Here is a 24,942-nt window from a genome sequence, read left to right as displayed (position 1 = left end):
AAGACACATTTAATCCATTATTTCTTTGCCTTTTGCAGTAAGGAATTAATTATGTTTCATGTTATATAAATTTATACAGCATCATCATAATAGTTTGCATTCTCTCACCAGAGGTCGTGTTACGCAACTTTCGCTTGCACCTCTGACAACGCCCAATGTACAAGATTAATGTACAAATTGAGACGATGGGCAAAATGTATTTAAAATCAATGCAGTTTTTTTTTTTTAATCTAAAATCAATTTAAATGTCTAATGCATGTGAACATCTTTCTTTCAAAGTTACTGTAAGAGCTTTTTAGCCGAGGTAAAAATTAAAAACTGCATGATTACATTATCTAGTTTGACGGATTTTTTAAAAATTGAAAGGGCAGGTTTTGCCCGCTCCAGATTGATCGCTGGTTCTATAGAAATCAGCAGCAGTGTCAACTCCTATAATCTTATAAACTTGCCCACAATGCTTTTCCTCTCTTTAAGATGATTAGACAAGAGAATGAAAACAGCAATAACACGTGCCTGTTATCCTTGTTTTGAGCATGTGACATACTATTTCTCCAGTGTTGACAGAAGTGTAAGCTGTACAAGTAATAGCCTTCCAAAAAGCTTGCTCGACTAAACAAAATAATTCAAGGGCTACCGTATCTTATGACATGAATTTTAATTTTCGCTGTTGTTCATAAATTCATAAACGGAAGTAGAAAATTCAGTCTTTTTCTTCGATATATAGCTTATGGTGTTCCGATAGGTCCACTTCGACCTTTGCAATTTCGGGCGAAGATGCGAGGTTGCGAAGGCGAAAGTGCGAAGATGCGACGGCGAAGCGCGTAGATGCGAAGGCGAAAGTGCGAAGTTGCAAGGGCAAAGGAGCGATACTACTATCACTCTTTCGCCCTCGCAACTTCGCATTCTCGCCTTCGCACTTTTGCCTTCACCTTTTTATTTTTTGGAGCTCTCTATCGTTTAAAATAACATCTTTTGCAAAAGATTAACTTTTAAGAATTTGTTTTCAACACCCTGCGCAGATCAATATTTTCATTATTTCTAGTGGGGAGGGGGGGGGGGGGGGTCCGAGGGATTATTGTACTATTGTACTAGTCGGGGGGGGGGGGGGGGGGGGGGGGGAGCTCCGAGGCATATTTTTGGTAATTTTACTATGTGAAATCAATAATACTAAATTTTCCAGGGGTGGAGGGGGGAGGTGTCCGACCCTCTCTCCATTACTGTGTGAAATTAATTTTCCGTGGGGGAAAGGGGGGGGGGGGTCCGGGCCCCTCTCCAGCTCATCCGTGCATGAAAAAGGAATGTCGCATAATTAAATTAAAATGGTAATGTGTTTGAACCACGATGTTGGTTTAAGGTAAACAGACAGCTGATAAGTGACGGGAGTCTGGAAGTGCTTATGTACACATTATTGCGGACATTACATTTTATGAGGAGTATATAATAATTAGGCATAGTGAGCACCGGTAAACATATATGTCACATAACACAGTAAAATATTAATAAATTTTCATAGTAAGCACGATGGCCTATAGCGCATGGGTATCAATAACATCTGAGATTAATCGGCAAACCTCGGGCGAATACGGTGCCTGCAACAAATTTGATTCCATTGGAATCGACCGATACCTCATGCCGAATGCAATGAAAAAAAAGACGAAGGCGAAAGTGCGAAGTTGCGAAGGCGAGAGTGCGAAGTTGCATGGGCGAAAGAGCGATAGTAGTATCGCTCCTTCGCCTTCGCATCTTCGCACTTTCGCCTTCGCACCTTCGCAATTTCGCCTTCGCAACTTCACACTCTCGCATCTTCGCCCTCAAGGCGAAAGTCGAAGTGGCCCCATCGGAACACCATAATAGCTGGAGCATGTACATGTATATTATTTGAAATTAATTTATTTCATTATTTCAAATTGTTTTGAAGTGTACATGTATCAAATAATTGCATATAAGCTTGAAAGATAAAGCAGTTAAATTGTATTATTTTGTTATAATTATATTAAGATGGAAAATCAAAGGCCTTTTTCACATTTCCAACGATAGGAAAGTAATAGAAACAGTTTTTGTTATTCAAATATTTATAAAGCTGCATGTGTACACACAGTGAGCTCTGGGGTACTCTCATGATCCCGTCCACTAATCGGCACGCAAACATTATGAATTCATGTGAAGTTATCGCGCGAAGACCTGCTTTTAAATTACCTAACACTCAAAGGTTTAGATCTCCAATGTTTTGAATAAATCCATTGGGAGGGGGTCAAATGATTTTTTTTTTTACATTTGTTTTGTAACAACTATATATATTATACTTTAGATTGAATGTTTAAAAGAAATTTATCGAAGAAACACTATGCACACTTGACTACTAATTGATTAATGTACATTTAGTAAGACACGGAAGTTATATATTTTCAAGATGAATGAAATCGATCAATTGATCAAAAATCGGGACATACCCCTGTTCGGCGATTTAATTCCTCCAGTAAATATTCCAGCGACATGAATATATATTTGACAATGTTTTAATCTGAACTGATTATTTTTTGTTAATAATGATAACCCAACACCAATTATTACCAACATTCTACCGTAATAGATAGTTTAGATCGATCAAGAAATAATTAACGCAAGACATCCGTGAACGATGTAAAAAAAGTATTCAATGTATTTTCTAGAATTAAAGTTGTCATTTAAAGAGCTAAACACAGCTAGATCCATCATTAGTTTTGAATTCCTACATTCTTACGCAAAATGTAGAATATGTACGCGACTAACACCTAGACACATGTCCCGTTACAGAGACTAATGACATCCATGTACTAGTAAATATACTGGGCGCTTAAAGTGCAATCATATAGGAATATGATCACTATTATATTTTCTTGTGAAAATATTTTTTTTAAGTTTGATTTAATTACTTCAACAGGATCGGCAAACATTCAGTGTCTGATTTACTAGAACTTTGTACCAAATATATAAATCTACACAAATATAATGTTTTGAATCTGACTTCTAATTTGATGATAAAACTGTTTTGAAATTTTAAATATATCTGTAAAAACTTTTCTCTCTCTCTCTCTCTCTTTCTTTCTTTCTCAGCTACTTTATGACGTCATTTGTTTACACTTGTTACGTCATTTATGTAGAGTACAACGACACACAGATAACTTTGATAACAATATATTCATTAAATAGCAAATTATAAGAAATGTTGAGGTTTTTTAAAAAAAATATTTCTTCTTATATCAATCCTGAAATCAATATTGTATATTTGTTTTTACTACACAACAATATTGACCATAAAAATGATTTTATCTGCAATACACGGTATGTAATTGTAATTCAAATACACTGTGTCTAAGGACTAATAAACTAATAAAAATACTCCAATTTTTTCATGGAACGGTTTTATTTTTCTTTTATAATTAAGTCAATTGTCAACATAAGTCTATTTTTACAGTTAAGTATTTATTTAGGCATTGTCATAAAAAAGAAACTCATCTTACGTCTTAGCTAACCAATGAAAACATTCATTTTTTGTGCATCTTGAAAATAGAAAAAAATAAAAAACGAAAGTGGCCGCAGTCTTGTACATATTTTTTTCCGTTTCTATGTTAATAAGCAGTCTAAAATTGTGCTATTCTGAAATATTGGTGAATGTACTCGAATGCGGCCTTATAGAAATATCAGATCAAACATTACAACAACCCATATATTTTACAAAATCCGTAAACAAGGTCCGGTTTCGGAGTTTACAATTACCAAACGCACATGAATTTTAGCAAACGAAAGTTACTTTCATGCATGGGGTGTCCTACATGAATTATCCCGGCGAACATTTTAAAGATATCATGTGTTTGATTTTTCACATTTTGACAGGGCCGATATGTTATACTTAGCGTACCCAGTTCTTACTATGGTCTACCTTCAAGAAAAGTTTTGTTCTGACGCTTCATTCTATAGCACACACAGCTGCAGCCCACCAATACTACAAGTGCTGCTATTAACAGTGGTGGTAACCATACTTCTACACGTAAATTGCTACAATTCAAATTAAAAAAAAAAAAAATATCTATAGACTCGTAAGTCATTTCGAGACAAGCCAACATGCATACTGTGAAATCATTAAAATTTGTGGGGGTCAATTTTCGAGGATTGCTTAAAATTTACAGGTTCGTGGGGAGTCCCCACTGAAGACGTAATTTCCTGTATATTCTTTTACCTACGAACAGAAGTATGACTTTAAAACCCTAATTTATTAATTCATGGAGGATGTTAATTTATGGATGAGAGATACCCATGAATTCCACGAAAATTGAGCCACCACGAAATCTAATGATTCCACAGTAAATGGGAAAAAGGTACACTTGTATATAACAATAGAATTGTTCTGATTTCTGATTTCAGTGCTTTTTAATCCCAAGAAATGTCTTTTTTCATTTTTCTGTTTTCATAATTGAGTTTCTTAACTTCAATCATTTCTATTTCTCATTTAGTGCATACGCCATTCTAATTACTTATCATTGACATTGTTTACAAGAGTGATATAGCGCAAAATCAACTCTGGATATATTAAACGCTATGTAAAAGTCAAATTAATATTGTAAAATCCAGATTGTGACAAACTGCGATGCTCGGACTACTTTAAAACTCATAGGCATTACTTGCTCTGGTCCTTGTCCGAGTGTGCGGTAATCGTTTTCCCTCTGCAATAATTGTTAGGGAAGAGCTTGACGTCTTGATCATTATTTATTCCGCTATAACAGCACTGCCCTAAAACATAATTAGATGTATACAAATTTAAAGTTAGTTTCAGGGTATTAAGAAAAAATCAAATTGGTTTACTTATATAAGCATCAAAACAAAATTACGTTAAAGATTTAGTAAAACATCAATCATAAGACAAAAAATATTCTTGAAATATTGAAACTAAATTGATTTTAAATGGGTTCCTTTAATTCATCTATTTCAAACTCAAATATATAATTACAGTACTTTATCAGTTTTACAGAATCATATATTTCAAATGCTTTATATAAAAAAATTGCATGTAAATATATATCATTTACAAACTAGTCAGCAAATTCTAACATTTATAGGCTTCTGTTGAAAGATATCCACTTGAGCAATTGCAAGGTGTTTGATTCGCACATTTCTTTTTATAGTCGTTTTTTGCTTTATTCTCTGCATATATTGGGCAATATCCTAAAAAAGAAGAATGCATGAACCTTTTAATATCAAAATAAAACATAATCATGCACTAAGCCACAATCTACAGTAAGGTATTGTCAGTATGCTCTTATAAATATTCCTCCATGTATTTTCTGCATGTTCATCAAAATGTCAGACAAACTGTCTTTATGTATACAGTTACAAAATGAATATAAATTGTTCTTTCATTTAAGCCAAAAAACTATCAATCTAATTTAAAATTTAGAATGTCTAATTTTAATTAGATTGAAAAACTATTTTACAGCAATGTCAGACATCATGCATATTTACTATCCAAGGTGTCACATCCATATAATTGACTTTATCTATACTATATGAAAATAATAGACTCGAATTTTTGGGCTTTAACACCAAGAAATCGGAAGAATACTGTCTTTTTTATATATACATGTATTTTAAACATTATTACCGATTTGTTTTTATTTTTTCTCAATCAAGCTCCACTAATTAATAATCAATGAATATTTCTTTTAAAAATCTAGAAATCATCTGGGGTTTTTTTATTTTACAATCTTGCGCTTGCGCATTACATTCACACTAAATCACGGGAGACTCTTTAGTTTGTTTCCACAATATCACATTTGCATGGATAAACTCAGAAAGGATAATATAAATACTTGTAAATTTTCATTAAAAATTTGCTATATATTCTGTTCATCAAAGAAAATACGAGAGATAACTCTAACTCATTGCATTTAATATCAAAAATCCTGAGAGTTCCGAATGTCAACATGGTGTGTAAATTTGAAGCGAGCAAAAAATGTTGCTGAAAAGTGTTTAATTCTTCATCAATATGAATTAAATTTTTAGATGAAAGGTATTTAGAACCTCAAAATGGTTTGTTATGAATAATTTGACTGTTCTGCAATTTTTTGTTACATTACGGGTATATGGGAGGCATTTTAAATGTGGTGAAGGCCTGTCCCATACACAATTAGAATATTCTAACTAAGCAGAGTGTAGTGAAATCAATAGCATTATTGTAGGCTTAAAGCTTGGTTTTGTACATGTCAATAATACGGTGTATCGGTGTGTCTACTTCGTAAACTTCCGATATCATACGCAATGTCAACCCGGGCATTCATGCACGGGTCAAAGTCTAGTATTATTTAAAGACAACAATACTGACCCCAGGAACAGTTTCATCATTCAGAAAGCTTAACTAATAGAATGACCTGTAAAAATGGTATGTCCTTATATGACAGTGTTTTAAATCATCAATAGATCTACATTGAATTCACTGAAGCATTGAATGCTTATTTTGGATGTTGTTGGTCCTGTAAGCAGACAAATTGAATACCACACATTAGCAGGGTATGATAATTTGTCTGCACAGCCTTGGTATGTTAAAGGACCTGCAACAATATCTAAATACTACTGGTACTGTACCAATTATCGGCTAAGACCAGTTATCGGCTAAACTGAGAGTTCGGGTTTATAGCACGCGGCAACCCAAGAGTTTTTAATTCAGTCATCTTTTTCGAATAAAGAAAAGTAAGTTTGCTTGAAACTTTCTTAAATATGTTTTAAACATGAGCTTTAACGATCATTGTTTACCGCTAATTTACATCTTTGCACTTTCAGCTGTGGGGGAAGTGACGTAATAAGTTAAACAAGAGGCCCATGGGCCACATCGCTCACATGAGGAACAATAGGTATGATAAAATCAGATTAATGGAGTCATAATACAAACTATCTGGACAATGTACAATAATACATGTTGATCCTGTATAAATAAAATCCATTTTTCCCCTGGATATTCTTATGTTTATAATCATTAGTCCCTTTTCTAACAGGATGATTTTATAGTCATATCATATGTTGAGTATTGCAGTTCTCAAAAAGATCCTTAACAATTGTTTATATATGGGATATAAACGTACATCAAACTCTGAACCTTCTTGTGAGGCCAAAGAATTGTCCTGGGGCCAAAGTCTTAACAATTATAAAGAATCATCTGGCTGATTAGTTTCTGAGAAGAAGATTTTTAAAGATTTACTCTATATATTCCTACGTAAAACTTCGACCTTCCATTGTGGCCCCACCCTACCCCCGGGGATCATGATTTTCACAACAATGAATCTACACTACCTGATGATGCTTCCACACAAGTTTCAGCTTTCCTGGCTGATTAGTTTCTGAGAAGAAGATTTTTAAAGATTTACTTTATATATTCCTATGTTAAACTTTGACACCCCATTGTGGCCCAACCCTACTCCCAGGGATCATGATTTTCACAACTATGAATCTACACTACCTGAGGATGCTTCCACACAAGTTTCAGCTTTCCTGGTCTTATGGTTCATGAGAAGGAGATTTTTAAAGATTACTCTATATATTCCTATGTTAAATTTCGACCCCCAATTGTGGCCCCACCCTACCCCCCGGGGTCATGATTTCCACAACAATGAATCTACACTACCTGAGGATGCTTCCACACAAGTTTCAGCTTTCCTGGTCTTATGGTTCATGAGAAGAAGATTTTTAAAGATTTACTCTGTATATTCCTATGTAAAACTTCGACCTTCCATTGTGGCCCCACCCTACCCCCGGGAGTCATGAATTTCACAAATTAGAATTTACACTACCTGAGGATGCTGCCACACAAGTTTCAGATTTCCTGGTCTTATGGTTCATGAGAAGAAGATTTTTAAAGATTTACTCTATATATTCCTATGTTAAATTTCGACCCCCCATTGTGGCCCCACCCTACCCCCGGGGGTCATGAATTTCACAAATTAGAATCTACACTACCTGAGGATGCTTCCACACAAGTTTCAGCTTTCCTGGTCTTATGGTTCATGAGAAGGAGATTTTTAAAGATTACTCTATATATTCCTATGTTAAATTTCGACCCCCAATTGTGGCCCCACCCTACCCCCCGGGGTCATGATTTCCACAACAATGAATCTACACTACCTGAGGATGCTTCCACACAAGTTTCAGCTTTCCTGGTCTTATGGTTCATGAGAAGAAGATTTTTAAAGATTTACTCTGTATATTCCTATGTAAAACTTCGACCTTCCATTGTGGCCCCACCCTACCCCCGGGAGTCATGAATTTCACAAATTAGAATTTACACTACCTGAGGATGCTGCCACACAAGTTTCAGATTTCCTGGTCTTATGGTTCATGAGAAGAAGATTTTTAAAGATTTACTCTATATATTCCTATGTTAAATTTCGACCCCCCATTGTGGCCCCACCCTACCCCCGGGGGTCATGAATTTCACAAATTAGAATCTACACTACCTGAGGATGCTTCCACACAAGTTTCAGCTTTCCTGGTCTTATGGTTCATGAGAAGAAGATTTTTAAAGATTTACTCTGTATATTCCTATGTAAAAATTTGACCCCCCCTATTGTGGCCCCACCCTACCCCCGGGGGTCATGAATTTCACAAATTAGAATCTACACTACCTGAAGATGCTTCCACACAAGTTTCAGCTTTCCTGGTCTTATGGTTCATGAGAAGAAGATTTTTAAAGATTTACTCTGTATATTCCTATGTAAAAATTTGACCCCCCCTATTGTGGCCCCACCCTACCCCCGGGGGTCATGAATTTCACAAATTAGAATCTACACTACCTGAAGATGCTTCCACACAAGTTTCAGCTTTCCTGGTCTTATGGTTCATGAGAAGAAGATTTTTAAAGATTTACTCTGTATATTCCTATGTAAAAATTTGACCCCCCCTATTGTGGCCCCACCCTACCCCCGTGGGTCATGAATTTCACAAATTAGAATCTACACTACCTGAAGATGCTTCCACACAAGTTTCAGCTTTCCTGGTCTTATGGTTCATGAGAAGAAGATTTTTGAAAATTTCTCGAAAATTTTCATAAATTCCTAATTATCTCCCTTTGCAAAAGGGCGTGGTCCTTTATTTTCACAACTTTAAATCCCCTTAGGCTAAGAATGCTTTGTGCCAAGTTTGGTTGAAATTGGCCCAGTGGTTCTTGAGAAGATGTTGAAAATGTGAAAAGTTTACAGACAGACGGACAGACGGACGGACGGACAGACGGACGGACGACAGGTGAGCTAAAAAAGAACATTACCTCTTTGTGATACGTTATTACCGGGGTATATCCCTTCTTTGACTTGACATATAATATCAATTCATATAACATGTATAAACAAAAGGAATTCACTTATTTCGAAGAGATTCGTAGCGCAGTTGAACGCCTGATTGCACAATTGAGTATATTGAATAGTCTACGATTTTGTGTATTACCGTATGATAATAAACATATAAGTTAATGAGTTTTGTTTATAATGTATCATAACCCCGACGACTTTAGTCTGACCCCACAAGGGGTATAATTCAAATTACATTTCAAAGAGTATAAAATCAACATGTACAGGGATTAATATGTTATTATCACGAAGCCGATCACTGGTACAGTAAATCGTGAAAACTAGGCAAATTTGTGGCGTGCTAAAACGCACAAAACAAGATGTTTTGGGTTCTACATAATGATATAATCTAATAAATTGATAAATAAGGAGTTCACTATTTAAAGTATTCAAGTTTTATTAAAAAATATTAAGAAATAAGGAATATGAAAAGAAAACGTTAAATTTTAGCCGATAACTGGTACAGTGCCAGTATACAACATTGAGATGGTGACCATCTCAAAGGGCCCCACTTAAATAGTGGACAGTAGGATGAAAAGAATTTCAGAGAATTTTGCTTTGACCTTGACCTAATACTTAGAAATTTTCCAGCTGGCATAGAACTTCTACTATAAAGATGGATATTTCCACTGGTGGTAAAGTACACATTTTTAATTTTCAATACTCATACAATAAGCGTGGGTATTAAATAAGTGTTTGCATTATTTCAACTCTAAAATTTATTTTTTTTTACCATACACACGGGGGGTATTTTACGCGTTTTTAAAGTCACCACGTAAATAGTGTAAATTCCCCCATGCATAAATAACCACTTTTACAGTTATTCAATCTCATTACCCCTCACATACAGGCATTTTTGTTCAATCTGAGCAAGATTAAGCAAATGGGAAATAATCTACTGTTGGAACTGATTATAAAGAGATCTACTAAGACATTCACATTGGCTTGGTTCAAGGTCACTGCATGTCATTAACCAAAAATCTCTGTTTTAGTAAAGTATTAGCCAAATAAGGAATAGTGGAGAGTGTGTGTGTGTGTGTGTGTATGTGTGTTTGTGTGTATATTATATATATATATATATATATATATATATATATATATATATATATATATATATATATATATATATATATATATATATGCTCTGATTTTTTAGTAATCTGATATGACCTTGACACTTGACATACAAACATCATTCAAGGTCACTGCATAACCTTTGATCAAAGGCACTATGTGGGTGCAAAGGGAGAGAAGATATGCTCAGGACAAGGATTTTTCATTTAATTCTGCTATGACCTTCACATTTGACCTTGAAAATTGGTTCAAAATCACAACACACCTTTCACTCAAAAGCTCTGTTTATGTGAAGTATAAGCCAAACAGGGCTAAGTGGAAAGTATATATGCTATGAAAATAAGGATAATTGCGTGTACCGATATTACCTTGACCCCTGACCTACAAACTTCATTCAAGATCACTGCTCACCCTTTAACCATAGACACTCTGTGAGTGAAGTATAAGCCAGATTGGGCCAAGGGGAGAAAAGATATGCCCTGGACAAGGATTTTATATATAATTCTGCTATGACGTTAACCTTAGACCAAAAAACATGGTTCAAGGTCACTGCACATCCCTCACCCAATGGCACTCTGTGGGTGAAAATGAGCAAGATTAAACCAAGGGGTGAGAAAATATGCTCTGGACAAGACATCTTGGATGGATAGATGGGCAGAGGGATAGAAAGATGGAGGGGCTAATGAACAGACAGATGGACAGACTGATCACTATAAGGCGCCTGCAGAGCAGGGCCCTCATAAACATTCGTTGCATGTTTATATTCATATTTATATTCACATTGCTGTTTATTTTATTTGTATGAAGTATTTGTGCATCATCGCTTTAAAGCCATTATACAGACTCTTAGTCAGTGATAAGAAACATACATGGAACAGCCATATTAACATTATATTTAGTTCACTTTCGGAACCAAAAATATAGTCCCTAAAGCTTTGCAGAGAAAAATCATTTTTTTTATTAACGCAAAAATATAATTTAACGATTATTATTTATAAGTACATGTACATATTAAATTGGTAATGAAAGTTTGAATGTTTTATCTTACAATAATAAATATACTCAAAACACTTGATGATGTTTATATTTGTGCTCATGGCGCATGAACTGGCTAAGTGTATTCACGGGAAATTGAACATTGCGGATTTAATTTGTATAATTTGTTTTGACTGTATATACCTTGTAAATGCCTCAATACTGTGCACACCTCAATGGTTTCATTCCTAAATTCATTCACCAAACAATGGTATTCCACTTTTGCACAGTTGTTATACTTCTGTATCTCTGAACAGTCCTTTCTTCGTGCTGCCTTATCCCACTCTATTTGGTTTGCTGGACATTTTTGAACACGACATACTGTCTCTGCTGACTTTGAACAAATTTGGGCATTTGAAAGTCCCTGAAAGTGGGAGTACATATTTTGATTATAGGCACCTGTGTATTATATTGAAGCAATACATTAAAATTATACAAACAGTACTGATCAGACCCAACCTAACAGAAAGTTAGACCCCAACTAAACCCTGGGTTTACTTTTGGGGTCTTCTCAGGGTTTACTCCAGGTTTGCTCAAAGTAAGCGCAGAGTAGACCCAGAGTGGACACAGAGAGTAACCCTGATCAGAAGTATACACATGAAAGCAGACACGACATGTGTATTTTGAATATACAAGGGGAGGGACTTACCGGCAGTAAGATGGTAAGATAAAAGAGGGTCTGCTTCACACTTCAATGCATAGAGTGGACCCCAAAAAAATACCAAAGTAAATCCCGAGTTGACCCAAATCCAGGGTTTAGTTGGGTTCTGCTTTGGTGTTAGGTTGGGTCTGGTTGGTACTGTAAATAATGGCATTGAGAGTGACAAACCAGAAAATTTGCCCCAAGGTGACAGGAAAGCTCTGAAGTGTTTTAAGTCACCCGAAGGCAGAGGGCAACGTAACACTCCATGGCCTTCCTGTCACAGAGGAACATATATTCTAGTATTGTCTATGTTTGTACAGTGAGAATTAATATTAGGCAATATGGACGTCATTGGGCGATGTTTTTTCTACTCATTTCAACATTTTGTATTATCTAACACAGAAATCGCATGCCGTAAGTTCTTAAAATATTTGGAGTAGTTACCCTTTAAAATTCTTTAGATTAGAGTAGTTGCCCTTTGAATATTGGTACTGTCCTACTAACTTAGACAAAGCAATTTTAGATAATTGATTATATTGAATGATATTTTGACTTTATTAATTTTGAAAACCACCAACAATGTCAGTATGTTAAATTTAAAAGAATCTGTCTGAATGAAAAAAGGTTAAAAACTTTTTGAGATATTTTTAAAAAAGCGTTTTATGAAGATGACTACCTCATTCCGGCACCTGATTTTTATGACCATAGCTTATTCTGGCAAAGGTTTTGCATATAAAACATTTCATTATCAAATATATTTTTTATATATTTTGATAGCCCTACCCTATATTCATAAAACTGAATGGTGATAGCTTATACACAACACAAGTTATCGACCTTTTTCCACATGTACGTCTAAGATATCTTCATTGAACAATTATCCCTTTCCACTCAGAAAAATTCACAGGAACGAAAACAGATCGATTCCTTACGGAGATTTATAATGGGGAATGTTTACATCTTTTCTCCATTCGGAATACACTCGGAATACATCGCACAATTTTTTAGCATTATCATCCGGGCTTATTAATGGCTGTTGCAATACAAAATCTCCGTAGACTTTCAATTTCGGGATGTGTATTGAAACCTGAAGTGGTAGAGGGGGCGTTTCAAAACAGATAATCTGGACATTTTTATATTAGTGGATGAACTTAGTTTGAGCACAAAGGTATTTACTATTATTGAAATATCAAGCAAAAAGTGGAGGAAGCAAAAACTCGGGACAGAGTATAGATCTACATCGCCATTTCGGCGATCAGTTTGTTTAAATTAAACCCAATAAAAATAATTGTTATTTATTAATATTATGATTGCATAACATACCTTTGGCCAGATAATTACGAACATTAACAAAAGCGGGAGTAAGATATTCCAGGCCACAGCGACCATCATCACGATCATCATCATGAGACCATGCTGATGGCAGAAAAAAATATCAAAAACGAAAGTACAGACTTCCTGTATCATATATAGGCTAATGATTCTCGGTCATTTTCAGATCTCCTACTCCATTACACTGGTTACGTTGTTAAAAAATTAAGTTTGCCAGATTGTTTTAATAATTTGGTTTTCCAAAAGAACATCATTTAAGATACTTTTCATGAAAATTATTCCCACATACCTTTTGTATTTACAAATCTACCGCAGATTCTTTGCATGGGGGGGGGGGGGGGTTGAAATCACAGTAACGGATGTTAATCTTATAAAAGCAGTGCTTTATCCCATCAATATATAAATTTCAAATTATAAAGACGTTTATTAATAAAACCTTGACAAGCAAGGATTTTGATCATGATAAAACTGCAAAAATAGTGAAGGTGCAGCACGCATGGAAATTGAGGCGCTTATATCGACACTTTTTAAATTCCCATTTCAAAGTCTTTTAATGATAATACTTTAATTTGATAAATATATGCTTGCCTCTTAAAAGCGAATTCATGTACATATATGCCTGATTAGGCAGCCTGAAATATCTTTGAATTTAAAGGATATCGTTCAGTTTGTTAATTAAACATTTAAAAGATTAATTCGAAAATATTTACATTCAGTGTTTATTTCCCATTATATTTGCATTGGAAATCTGCGACGTTCAATTTTCTATATTTACATCTACCAAGTATTATTCCCTCGATCTATTTCTTACGGAAATTTATAGTTAATTCATAGCTCTACTGAAACAGCCAGACCACTGCACGAAATAATCATGATGTAAGACTCAGTCTCACAGGAGACGATTTGGCTGTTTCTTTTAGCTAACGTACCTATGTACATTGGCAGTAATTAAGCGAATTTTACTAACTTTTCATAATTCATTTATTAATTAGTTAAAAGAAAGATGTTTTAAATATAAACAATAAAATGCTTTTTTTGATGATTCATGCGGGTTCTGAAGGTACATGTAGCGATCATTGCAGAAAAATTTTAATTTCAAATTTACAATTTTTCTTCCCGATATCGGCGGTTGTATTTCCACTGTATAAAGTACCTTCGAGAAAAATAAGAAATTCCTGTTTAATTAAATCAGGTTCACTTTACTGCTTTACGAATATTCATATTATAGAATTTACCCTTTAGGAATGCAAATATTACAGACGAATTTATATGACGTTTTCAATCTCAATTATTACTGGATTAGTCTTCATTACATTTAAAACGAACATGAGCGGGTCCAGAACTTTTTTGGAGGATGGGGGAGGGTCCTGGAGATATCTATGTTTGCTGGGGGGGGGGGGGGTTCCAGGCCTATTTTCGATAGATAAATTTATTATGCAAATTTAATTTTTCAGGTGGGATCCGGACCCATCCCCCTCTCCTCTAGATCCGCACATACACCCTGACCAAATATTTCGTTCAATATCAATAAACTCATGTATAATAAATTGCTTATAAATCATTGTACAAGAAATTATTACCAAAATTTGTTTTTTCCTATATAGAAAATGAAAAACACTCTGCCGATTAAGACATGAATGTAGCATCGTGTGGGGAGGGGAGCCTTCCCCCTTTTATCGCAGCAAACTTTTTTTTTTTTTAAAGAATTGAATCAGAGTGAAGTTTTTGGGGAGCATATAAGAAATGGAAGAGAAAATATTAAAGAAATCAAGAGAGAAATTAAAGGTAGGTAAAGGAATACTGCATATATACCTCCCCCAGCCCCCAGCCCCCAGCCCTCCAACCTCCAACCCACGGATTAGAATTTTCAAGATTTTGGGGGTTTAACATTTTTTTTTTGGCTTCTCAAGATTTTTTTAGATGAGTTTGCCCGTTTCAAAAACGATGTTCGTGCCTGAAAGAAATAACTTATTTGTATCTTTGTGAAATAAAGCAGGTAACAGGCATTGTATTATATATATATATATATATATATATATATATATATATATATATATATATATATATATATATATATATATATATATATATATATATATATATATATATCTATCTGTGTGTGTTCTGTGTGTGTGTTATGATCGATGATCGAATATATGCATTTAGATAAAAACTTTATATAACAAATGTTACGACCTTTCAAAAATGCTGCTGTTTTGGTAAATTCGTTTTTAGTAGCTCGTGCTTTTACTTTATTGTTACATGTACGTCACGGGTGTCTAGAAATTTAAAAAATCCCGACGGTAACGCTTCTTAACAAAAATTCTTATATTTTAACGTTAAATCAAACTCTGAACCCCTTGTGAGGCCCAATAATCGTCTAGGGCCAAAGTTTAAACCATTTTAAAGAATCGACAATATGTAAAAATGCTTGCATATAAGTAAAAGCATATATAATAACATTTCAGTTTTTGTGAATAATTGAAATGTTTTCCTTTGTACAACTGGATCCCCAATGTGGCCCCACCCTACTCCTAAATATTTTGATTTGAACAAATTTAAATCTACACTTTTTGAAGTTGCTTTCACTAAAGTTACAGCTTTTCTACACAATTTTTTTTTAAATTAAAGGGTATTAAAGATTTACTCTATATATTCCTATGTAAAAACTCGACCCCCATTGTGGCCCCACCCTACCCCCGGGGGTCATGGTTTTCACAACTTTGAATCTACAGTACCTGAGGATGCTTCCAGACAAGTTTCAGTTTTCCTGGCCTAAAGGTTTCTGAGAAGAAGATTTTTGAAGATTTACTCTATATATAACTATGTTAAAACTCAATCCCCCATTGTGGCCCCATCCTAACCCCAGGGGTCATGATTTTCCCAACTTTGAATCTACACTACCTGAGAATGCTTTCACATAAGTTTCAGCTTTCCTAGCCAAATGGTTCTTGAGAAGATTTTTAAAGATTTACCCTATATATTTCTATGTAAAAATCGACCCCCATTGTGGCCCCAACCTTCCCCCGAGGGTCAGGATTTTCCCAACTTTAAATCTACTCTACCTGAAGATGCTTCCACATAAGTTTCAGCTTTCCTGGCCTAACAGAGTCTGAGAAGAAGATTTTTTAAAGATTTACCCTATATATTCCTAGGTATAAATTCGACCCCCCATTGTGGCCCCATACTACCCCCGAGGGTCATGATTTTGAATCTACACTACCTGAGGATGCTTCCTCACAAGTTTAAGCTTTCCTTGTCTTGTGGTTCTTGAGAAGAAAAGTTTTGAAAAATTCTCAAAAATTTTCAATAATTCCTAATTATTTCCCCTTGTAAAAGGGCGTGATCCTTAATTTTCACAAATTTGAATCCCCTAAAGAGTCTAATTTTAATTAGATTGCTTGCCTAATGATGCTTTGTGCCAAGTTTGGTTGAAATTAGCCAAGTGGTTCTTGAGAACATGCGTCTCATTAAGGTCTTTCGTTTTCAACGTTTACCTGATAAATATAGTTTTACGATTGTGAAACTAGGATGAAAAACTCTTAACTCATCGTCGCAAACCACGGTTTTGATTCCACAAGTTTCCTGTGATGATGGAGAGAATCGATGTGAATCACACGTGGGTCACCGACGATGCCCTTAACTATACTAAACGAATGTAAATTATAGTTTACAGATGTGAATCTATATTTACCAGCAAAATCTAATAGATTGTATCATTCGTAAACTATAGTTTACAACCGTTAAATATAGTTTTACAGATGAAAGCTATAGTTAACAAATCGTTTACTATGGTTTGCGGTTAACGGTCGATAAACCTAATTTATTCAAATGTGAAACTACGTTTTGTTCATTTTTGTGAATTTGGCGTGCCATATTTATAAGTTTATTGAAGGTTAATATATGTTATTGCACAGATTGTCATTGTAAACAGGATAATGTAGAAATTATCATTGTACAGCATCTGTTTACAGGCACGTAGCATCGGGGGGGGGGGGGGGGGGGGGGGGGGGCAGGTCGAGATCTCAGAAACGACAAACACTTGGACATCCACACTATAGATGATAGACCTATAGTTGTAGATGTGTTTAAACTATTCTGTTTTGTTCGTCGTAACTTCCGTCGTTACCGGAAGTACTTCAAAATTATTTATTTAAGTATCTAATTTATTTTACATAAAATGAATATGATAGTATAAATCCTGACATATGTTATCTATATATGCGATGTTAAATAAACTAAAACATTCTACATCCGGTGGGATATCTCAATTATCTCAGATAGCTTTTTTAACAAATTTTGTTCCCATGAGATCTCAAAAATTATAAGTGATTAAAACACGAAACTTTCATGGATGATAGACATTGGAATGAAGATGTGTTCAACAGCTTCATTTTGTCGACCGTTACTTCTGGTCCTCACTGGAAGAGTTCAAATAAATCAAATTGTTAATGAGTTTAACTGCTATTCTTTGACATTTTTATTTAGCTTGGCAAATTTAAAGTAAATACTAACTTTCTTTTCATTGAGCACTTCCGTTTTTCCATTTCCTGTCCCGTGACAAAAAAAACTCTTGTTTCCATGAGATCTCAAAAACGGTACAGACTTAAACAATCAGACTTTAGAAAGCATTTTATTGTTTACATTAACATCTTTCTTTTAACTAATTAATAAGTTGAATTTAAAAAGTAAATAAAATCCACTTAATAACTGTTAATGTGCGTAATTAAGTACGTTAGCTAAAAGAAACAGCCAAATCGTCTCCTGGGATACTCTGAGTCTGACATAATCATGATTATTTCGTGCAGTCCATGATTTTTCTTAGGTCGCTGTAGGTTTAATTTTGACCATAAACAAGGTGTGCCAATTTCAGTCCTGTTAGTTTCTTGTCAGTTTCAGCCGCTGTAGATCGACGAAGAGGGCGTGTAGATTTCAGTCTGGCTGTTTCTATAGAGCTATGAACTAACTATAAGTTTCCGCAAGAAATAGAGGGAATAATACTTGGAGGATGTAAATATTTAAACAATAAAATGCTTTCTTTGGTGGTTCATGCGGGATATGAAGGTGGCGACATTGCAGAAAAATACAATTGTGTAATTTTTTCTTCAATGTTCGCAAATTAATGTATTGATTGTACAAAGTGAGTAAAATTCATTAAAATACTGTTAAAGTACATCAGTACTTTAGCTAAAAGAAACAGCCAAATCGCCTATGGGAGCAGGTAAAAGTGCATTTTCTTTATTTGTTAAGCTTGACGCATGCTTTGTTAAGGTGACAGAATACAATTCCTGGAAAAGAGTTTGAAAATTAATTTTGTTTGGCTTTACGAACTATGTATTTCCAGTACATGTAGTAACACTTTTTAAATCAATTATTTTTAATTTATATATTCCGGTGTTTATATTTCCTGGATTTGGCCTATCAATTTGCATGCACTTCGAACTTGAAATCACTTCAAATTCTTTAAAATCGACGGTCGCTTGGCTTAATACATGTATCCACCCAACAATGGGATGTTGAAATGCGGAAGAATAATAAGAATCCAGACTAAAATGATTGATAAATCTTGTATAAACGGTTTAATATTTTTAATTTTTACCTATGGAGTTAACACAGAATGCCCAAGGTAAGTGCAGAAGTTTTTAGTTTCGATGACTCAATACATGCTTTGATGCTAATAATCTTAAAACTATCATTATTCTTTAAAATCCTTAGGAAAGATACCCTTTTTTTGATCGAATGTGGTTACTTCCCATTACGAATGGATAGAATTTAAAATCTAAATCTTTCAGCTATGAATCAGACGGATTAGAAAGTGTGGCATGCAAAAATGTGGTTTAAGGTTGGCAGTTTTCAAAAATGTTAAACAACCCAATGGTGTGCGGTTTCTACGTTTCCAATGTCTCATTGTGGTTTTTTTTTTAATATTGTCGAACTTTAATCTAAAATTCAGATCAAAAATATTTTGCAGATTATTGTCATATTATCTACGCCAAGCAATTTTAAAAGTGTTTTTGCCCCACTCCAGAGCTTCATTTGTACATTTAATATCATAACAATGTTTTTTGCATTCTATCCAAACAAAACTTTTGTTTTATATTAGTTTATATGAAGGCTGATAGGTCTGATGTTTTTGCAAAATCTCAAATATTCAAACTTGATTGTAAAGATTTTTCACTGCTATCCAATATCACTGAGGTTTCATCAGCAAGCACTGAGATTTTTATGCCATCAATAAAATGATACCTTTGACATCCGTGTTTTTACAATTTTTTAATAGCCAGGATTTCAGCACAGATTAAAACAGATACGGTGATAACTGATAATAGATCATCTTGGCGACATCCACAATACAAGCAAAAAGTTGCTGATGTGTTTCCTTCCTGATTCACAGCTGATGTTATGTTTAAATGAAATAAACTAACCCACTTTCTAATGGATTCACCCAAATTAAAATGTGTTGGTACATGATTTCTGAATAAAAGACCATGACACAGAATCTAATTCTGTTTTAAAATCAACCGAGGGGAGCAGACCAGAGTTGTGTTTGTCCTTCAGTAAATTGCATAATAATACATGTATCATATAATTAATAAGTATATAAATTTTCTTGTTCTCATTAGAGCTTTGTCTCGGTGGAAACTACTGATGACAATGTATGTTCAAATGTTTGTTTATAAAATGAAACTTGTATTGAAACAAAGAAATGCAGACCAGCCATGAAAATGAACTGTTTATGCTGAATGCATTAAAGAAGAATATGTGAAACGGGGCCAAGATATGATGGGAATGTGTTAAAAAATTCAGATCGTTAAACGGATAAAACTTGACATTGTTTCCCGAAATGTCTTGTTTTTAAGTATGGCATTGATCGCGTCTTCTTACAATATTACAATTAATGTATTTCAACCCCAACATATGCACAAAAACATGACAAGTAAAAAGCAAACTCATAGCAAAAGCAAAACTATAAAGTAAGCTAGCTAAACTAAACTTAAATACACTACATGTACTAGTGGTCCTTCGTCATCTTAAAATTGAAACTGAACGCAATAATACGTCGTAACCACGGAAAAAGATAATCAACTATGTCGGTTTTCATTTTAAACATTGCCAATTTATGCAAAGATTGTTATTTCAAAGAATTGTTATGCCTTGACACCCCTCCCCCACCTCGTCTCTTTGTCTCTCATTGTTCTTCGCTGTTCTTCAGTTTCCCCAGCTTAATTTGTTGTCCAGACTCTGTATGGAACGATGAACAGAACAGTTGCGTCGGTAAGTACAAGTTAAGTACAAGTTACAGGACTTAACCAGAGAGGTTCATGTTTGAACGGTGAACCTCGGCAGAAATATTAATGCGTACAATTGATTCTATAAGAGACTCAAATTCAGCCTTGAATGAAGACTGAAATTTATCTCAATGTTTTAAGAAAATATTCACCTAATCAAAAATAATATTAACCATTGTTTATTTAAGTTACAGATTATACTGGTAATTCAATACTTTCAGGTTGCCCAGCAGGCTCTCAGGGTCCAAACTGTGCTGTATCTTGTGTTCCTCCTTACTACGGAAAAGAATGTCAGTTAACATGTGCTTGCAAAGGAGGTGAAACCTGTCACCCATCTTTTGGTTGTGTCCTACTGACAACAACAACAACAATAGAAATAACAACAAAAATGTCAACAACTGAAGGTTTTGTTACTTTGATACGTAGATAATTGTTATATACATCCAAAAACCTCGTTCATTTATAAATTTTCTATGTTGTAAGTTAACCCATTCAATTTCAACTAATGCAGGTGGTATCAGGACAACAGAAATTGACGTTACAAAATTTGGTTCAAGCGTAACAACCAAAACAGAAAACGTAGCTGTTGGCGTAACCTTACCAACAAGTACGGGAAATCGGAAGTCCCTTGCAAACAGTGATTCACAAAATGACACGGCCACCTTACAAAAGATCACGCTGATCGGAATATTTGTGCTCTGTGGTTTGTTCATTGTATTGTTCGCTGTCTTTGTTGGAACACAGATTCGATCGAAATGTTTCAACAAAAACACACTTAGAACCCAAAGCACCACGGGAGTAAATTTGAATTCATATGACGTCATCAATGCAGACCAGCCCCCGGGGGTAGACGACTTGTCTCAGGTAAACACAAAACCTGGACAGAGAGATTCCCATTACACTGAAATTGATAATTATACTGAACATATCCACATGAAAAACAATGATCCACTTCCGTGTCAATCAAACATCAACGTTCATTTACAGGCGGAAGATGCGATGACACAGGACAGAACCCTGCCAAAGTACGTTGAGATTGTTGGATCCCCCAAGAATAGTACACAAGACCCTGGGAATGAGTTTTTAACGATGAGTGAACGTACTTATTCCAAGCAGCTGTACCTGTCAGCAGTTTGAGAGAGAGAGAGAGAGAGAGAGAGAGAGAGAGAGAAAGAGAGAGAGAGAGAGAGAGAGAGAGAGAGAGAGAGAGATATGCTCGTGTGCAATACTATATCATATTTTTTAATATGATGACTGATAAACGTTCATCCATATTGATATCTCAAGGTGTTCCATATACCATCTTAAAAGATAAAGTTCCTAAAACAATTTCTAAAGAGCAAACTATTTTCGTGTAAAGGTTTTTTTTATACTTGTATCATCTCGTGAGTACATTTTTGGCTTTATCCACGGTACATATTTATCCGAAATGTTTCTCAATATAGACAAAAATGATGCATTTTCTACTTAACCAACACTCCCTAAATGAGTGTTTCCTGATTAGAAGATAGCTTGATAATCCGAAAAGTTTCAAGTGCTTATTTTAATTTCCTATTGACTTTAGGAATGAAATTACATGTAGTTACAATTTCCTGTTAGAAAAATATCACAATAGACTTTGTCACTAAAAATGCTAATCATTAATTTCGATCTATTTCAAATATGAATCAAAGTACTGAAGTACTGACGGAAGTTGATTTTATCGATTATCATTTATTTTGAAATCAACTTATTTTGCATGGCAATTAGATTCTAGTCTGTATTTGAATTACGCACTTTTTTATTATATGAATTTTAGACTTTTTCGACAAGAATTCCGAGAATCATCATATGAATCATGTTGTGTAATATTTAAAGCTAGATTACAAACTATGTATATTAAGTAATCTAAGCAATTCTAAAAATTTTATGGATCCAAGCACTAATTGATATCGAACTCTAGTCTCGTTCAACCAGACGCTCGACTGTCTCCGTTAATCTCCGACAAGCAAGAGAGCCTTTCTGCTTGTCGGAGATTTACAGAGACAGCCGAGCGTCTGGTTGAACGAGGCTATATTAAACTCTGGCGTAGGAATACATGAGATATATCTTAGTTGTTCGTATTTTATAAAATCTGACTATTTTCAAAGTGTTTATTGATAAGTTTCCTTGAAAAACAATGCTTCAGCATACATTAATTTGATTTTTTCTATTATTTTCAAGAACTAAGTCTTGTCAGCGGTGATGATTTGTGCTTAGGTCCAAACACTGTTTCACTTTCGGTTTGCCAGAGTGACTGCATAGGGGAGTTGATTAAAATCAACTCCCAAAAATTGCTAGATAGGAATTGCTCCATTTTAGATTTATTTATATTTATCTATATTTATTTATATTTATAGTTATCTCATAATGAAATTGTAACGGTAGTCTGTCAAAATCAGACGGAAAGCAGACTGGAATGCAACTTTCACCCGATTTAGTTTGAATTCAAACACAAATTTTCAATTTATCAATTTCTATCTTTGAAAAACAAAAAGTAAGCATTTTATGACCTGATATTCTTGCAACTTCTGATCACTTTGACATTTTGGAAAATTTTGAAAATTATCATGTCTCTTCTCAGAGATAACTATATATATTTTGAAAATTATCATGTCTCTTCTCAGAGATAAATATATATATATATATATATATATATATATATATATATATATATATATATATATATATATATATATATATATATATATATATATATCTATATCTCCCTCTGTGTATGTGTGTGTGTGTGTGAATCCATTTATATACTAGTATGTCATACAATGGCTTTGGGGAATAAATGAATTTCAACTAAAACTCGAATATACAAAACCTTAATCAGACCAGCATGCAGTGATAAATCAATGCTTACTCTGTATGGAAGACACCAGACAGTTAAAAGAACACATCTTTTAACATTACAATAAGACAAACAAAACTCTACTGATGATTTTCTGTCAGTTTTATTAAAATATTACTCTATTATATGCAATAAATGTATCTGTTTTTCATTCCAGCATTTTAACAGAAGAGAATTCCATGTTTGTGTAAAATATTTTGCAATAAACTGAGAATTGATACCAGTTGTTCACTTATTTACGAATTACATTAAAATTTGTTATAAATGAAACACTAGTAAATACTTGTACACTGTACATGTGTGTGGGGGATTCTTATTGTATGTGGCAAATTTTCAGATAATTTTGCATTCCCCTTCAACCATTACTCCTTATTCTTCTTCTTCTTTTTCTTCTTCTTTGACAGGTCTTCTTCAGGTTCATCAACCTCCTCAGCCTCCACCTTAGTCTTCTTCTTCTTCTTCTTGGGAGGCTCCTCTTCCTGGGTGGTATCCATCTCCTGGGTGGTGTCCATACCCTCTCCCTCTGATTTTCTCTTCGCTTTCTTCTTCTTCTTCTTTGGCTCCTCTGTCTGTGAGACATCCATTTCTTGAGTGGTGTCTGCTTCCTGTGTAGTATCCAGGGTATCATCATTGGCAGAGGAAATTTTCTTTTCTTTCTTCTTCTTCTTTTTCTCTTTCTTGGCCACTTTGGCTTGAACAACAGTTGCCTGTAATAAAATAAAACAAATATGTCTTCACTAAACATTATTTGAAGTAACAGCGTTTTCATCATTTATACATGTACTCACTAATAGCACCAATTTTCATGGATTTCATTGTTGAGTCGATTGACAAAACAAATATTCATCAAAGTCAAATGTACATCAAAATCAAATGTTCATCCATGTCTGCGGCCTGTATTTCAATTAATAACCAAATGCTGTTGAGATGGTGAAAACCTCAATTTTTTTTTTGATCAACCCTGTCTAATACTTGCCTCCTGCACTGCCTCCTTCATGACATCAATATTTTTCTGTGGTACTTCCCCAGTACGTGTCAAGGAATTTCAGACGGTCCTCCACTTGTTGTTTCAGATGGTCCCCAAACACTTCTTGTTGGAATTTCTTCACAATATAAAATATATGAATCATACACTGTTTGCAACTACCTTTATGACCCCATATACATTTCTTTTTGTATTCATCAACAGTATATGTAGTTTCTACACGGAATTGTTTTCAAATAATATCATTTATCTTAAATATTTAATTTATACAGCAATTGATATATTAAGTATGACATTTTGTTTAAACTAAATATAGCAATTGATACATGTATAAGAATAACACT

The 24,942-nt window shown here is 34.3% G+C and overlaps 3 protein-coding genes across 4 annotated transcripts in view; 1 reads left to right on the top strand and 2 right to left on the bottom strand.

The window, feature by feature from the left end:
- Positions 1 to 13,543, bottom strand: part of LOC128180413 (uncharacterized) — a 52,079-nt gene extending 38,536 nt beyond the window's left edge. Inside the window, exons 1-5 of the mRNA XM_052848520.1 lie at positions 13,438 to 13,543; positions 11,616 to 11,835; positions 5,086 to 5,199; positions 4,659 to 4,767; positions 3,920 to 4,035 (exon numbers count right to left, since the gene is read on the bottom strand). Coding sequence (XP_052704480.1) covers positions 3,920 to 4,035; positions 4,659 to 4,767; positions 5,086 to 5,199; positions 11,616 to 11,835; positions 13,438 to 13,521 — 643 coding nt within the window. The 5' untranslated portion in view covers positions 13,522 to 13,543. The remainder of the gene's footprint in view (positions 1 to 3,919; positions 4,036 to 4,658; positions 4,768 to 5,085; positions 5,200 to 11,615; positions 11,836 to 13,437) is intronic.
- A 4,170-nt stretch (positions 13,544 to 17,713) lies between these two features.
- LOC128180416 (platelet endothelial aggregation receptor 1-like) lies at positions 17,714 to 23,833 on the top strand. Of its 2 annotated transcripts, XM_052848525.1 has the most exons (5): positions 17,714 to 19,072; positions 20,660 to 20,721; positions 20,957 to 21,139; positions 21,247 to 21,599; positions 21,723 to 23,833. In XM_052848525.1, exons 1-5 carry the CDS (start codon positions 18,939 to 18,941, stop codon positions 21,870 to 21,872), a joined length of 882 nt encoding a protein of 293 aa, XP_052704485.1. In that variant the 5' UTR covers positions 17,714 to 18,938; the 3' UTR covers positions 21,873 to 23,833. The 2 variants fall into 2 exon arrangements, with proteins under 2 accessions (XP_052704485.1, XP_052704484.1); XM_052848524.1 differs by having other exon boundaries at positions 17,716 to 19,072; positions 21,247 to 23,833.
- Positions 23,695 to 24,720, bottom strand: LOC128180418 (uncharacterized). The gene is made up of 2 exons (XM_052848528.1): positions 24,590 to 24,720; positions 23,695 to 24,320 (listed from the first exon to the last, which is right to left on the bottom strand). Exons 1-2 carry the CDS (start codon positions 24,608 to 24,610, stop codon positions 23,976 to 23,978), a joined length of 366 nt encoding a protein of 121 aa, XP_052704488.1. The 5' UTR covers positions 24,611 to 24,720; the 3' UTR covers positions 23,695 to 23,975.
- Between the last annotated feature and the right edge of the window lie 222 nt (positions 24,721 to 24,942).

The sequence above is a fragment of the Crassostrea angulata genome, chromosome 4 (genome assembly GCF_025612915.1).
Source record: "Crassostrea angulata isolate pt1a10 chromosome 4, ASM2561291v2, whole genome shotgun sequence".
Classification (NCBI taxonomy): Eukaryota; Metazoa; Mollusca; class Bivalvia; order Ostreida; family Ostreidae; genus Magallana; species Magallana angulata.
Note: the sequence above shows the minus strand (reverse complement) of the source record. Positions and strands in the feature narration are given on the sequence as shown.